Source organism: Ailuropoda melanoleuca, unplaced genomic scaffold (assembly GCF_002007445.2).
Source record: "Ailuropoda melanoleuca isolate Jingjing unplaced genomic scaffold, ASM200744v2 unplaced-scaffold39253, whole genome shotgun sequence".
NCBI lineage: Eukaryota > Metazoa > Chordata > Mammalia > Carnivora > Ursidae > Ailuropoda > Ailuropoda melanoleuca.
The window spans coordinates 1-559 of record NW_023210785.1 but is presented as its reverse complement, the minus strand read 5'-3'; the positions used below and the strand labels follow the sequence as shown (position 1 = coordinate 559).

Below are 559 nucleotides of genomic sequence, written 5' to 3'. Positions count from 1 at the left end.
GGGAGTTTTCATGAAGCGGCTGGATTTCATGTAGGTGCTAATCTTCTCCAAAGCCTCAAATTGATCCAGAAAGGTCTTGAGGTTGGGGAAGGAGTCGAGACACTTGGGTTCCAACATGCGATGCTGGTCGAGAACGTCATACACAAGGAAATCTGCAAACGTGATCTTTTCTCCAGCAAACCATTTCCGCTGCCCCAGGAATTCCGAAAACAGCTCGAGTTTGTCAGGAAGTTGCTTCAGAAATGGGCCCTTGAGGGCCTCAAAGTCTGGGTTGTACGCAATGGCTCCGAGCTGCATCCTGAAGTCCATGACCTGGCTTTCAAGTAAGTCCACTCTGACCATCTCCTCCTCACTTTCACCACACAAGTTGTGTTTGCGCGCAATGTAGCGAAGGATGGCGTTGCTCTGGGTAAGTTTGAAGGGTCCATCAATGAAATATGGAAGATTTGGAAAGTCCAGTCCCAAGGTCTCCTTCTCCTTAAGCCAGCCACTTTTGTCATAATCTGGAGCTGGGCCGCAGGTGTACATCTTGTCCTCATACTTGGTGCCAGTGTACTCC

The 559-nt window shown here is 49.4% G+C and overlaps 1 protein-coding gene across 1 annotated transcript; it reads right to left on the bottom strand.

Annotated features, from left to right (window-relative positions):
* Positions 1-6: 6 nt before the first annotated feature.
* LOC117798973 (glutathione S-transferase Mu 1-like) lies at positions 7-552 on the bottom strand (the record flags this gene model as incomplete). Its single annotated transcript, XM_034651431.1, has 1 exon — positions 7-552. A coding segment is annotated over one exon (546 nt), but the record flags the coding sequence as incomplete, so codon positions are not given.
* Between the last annotated feature and the right edge of the window lie 7 nt (positions 553-559).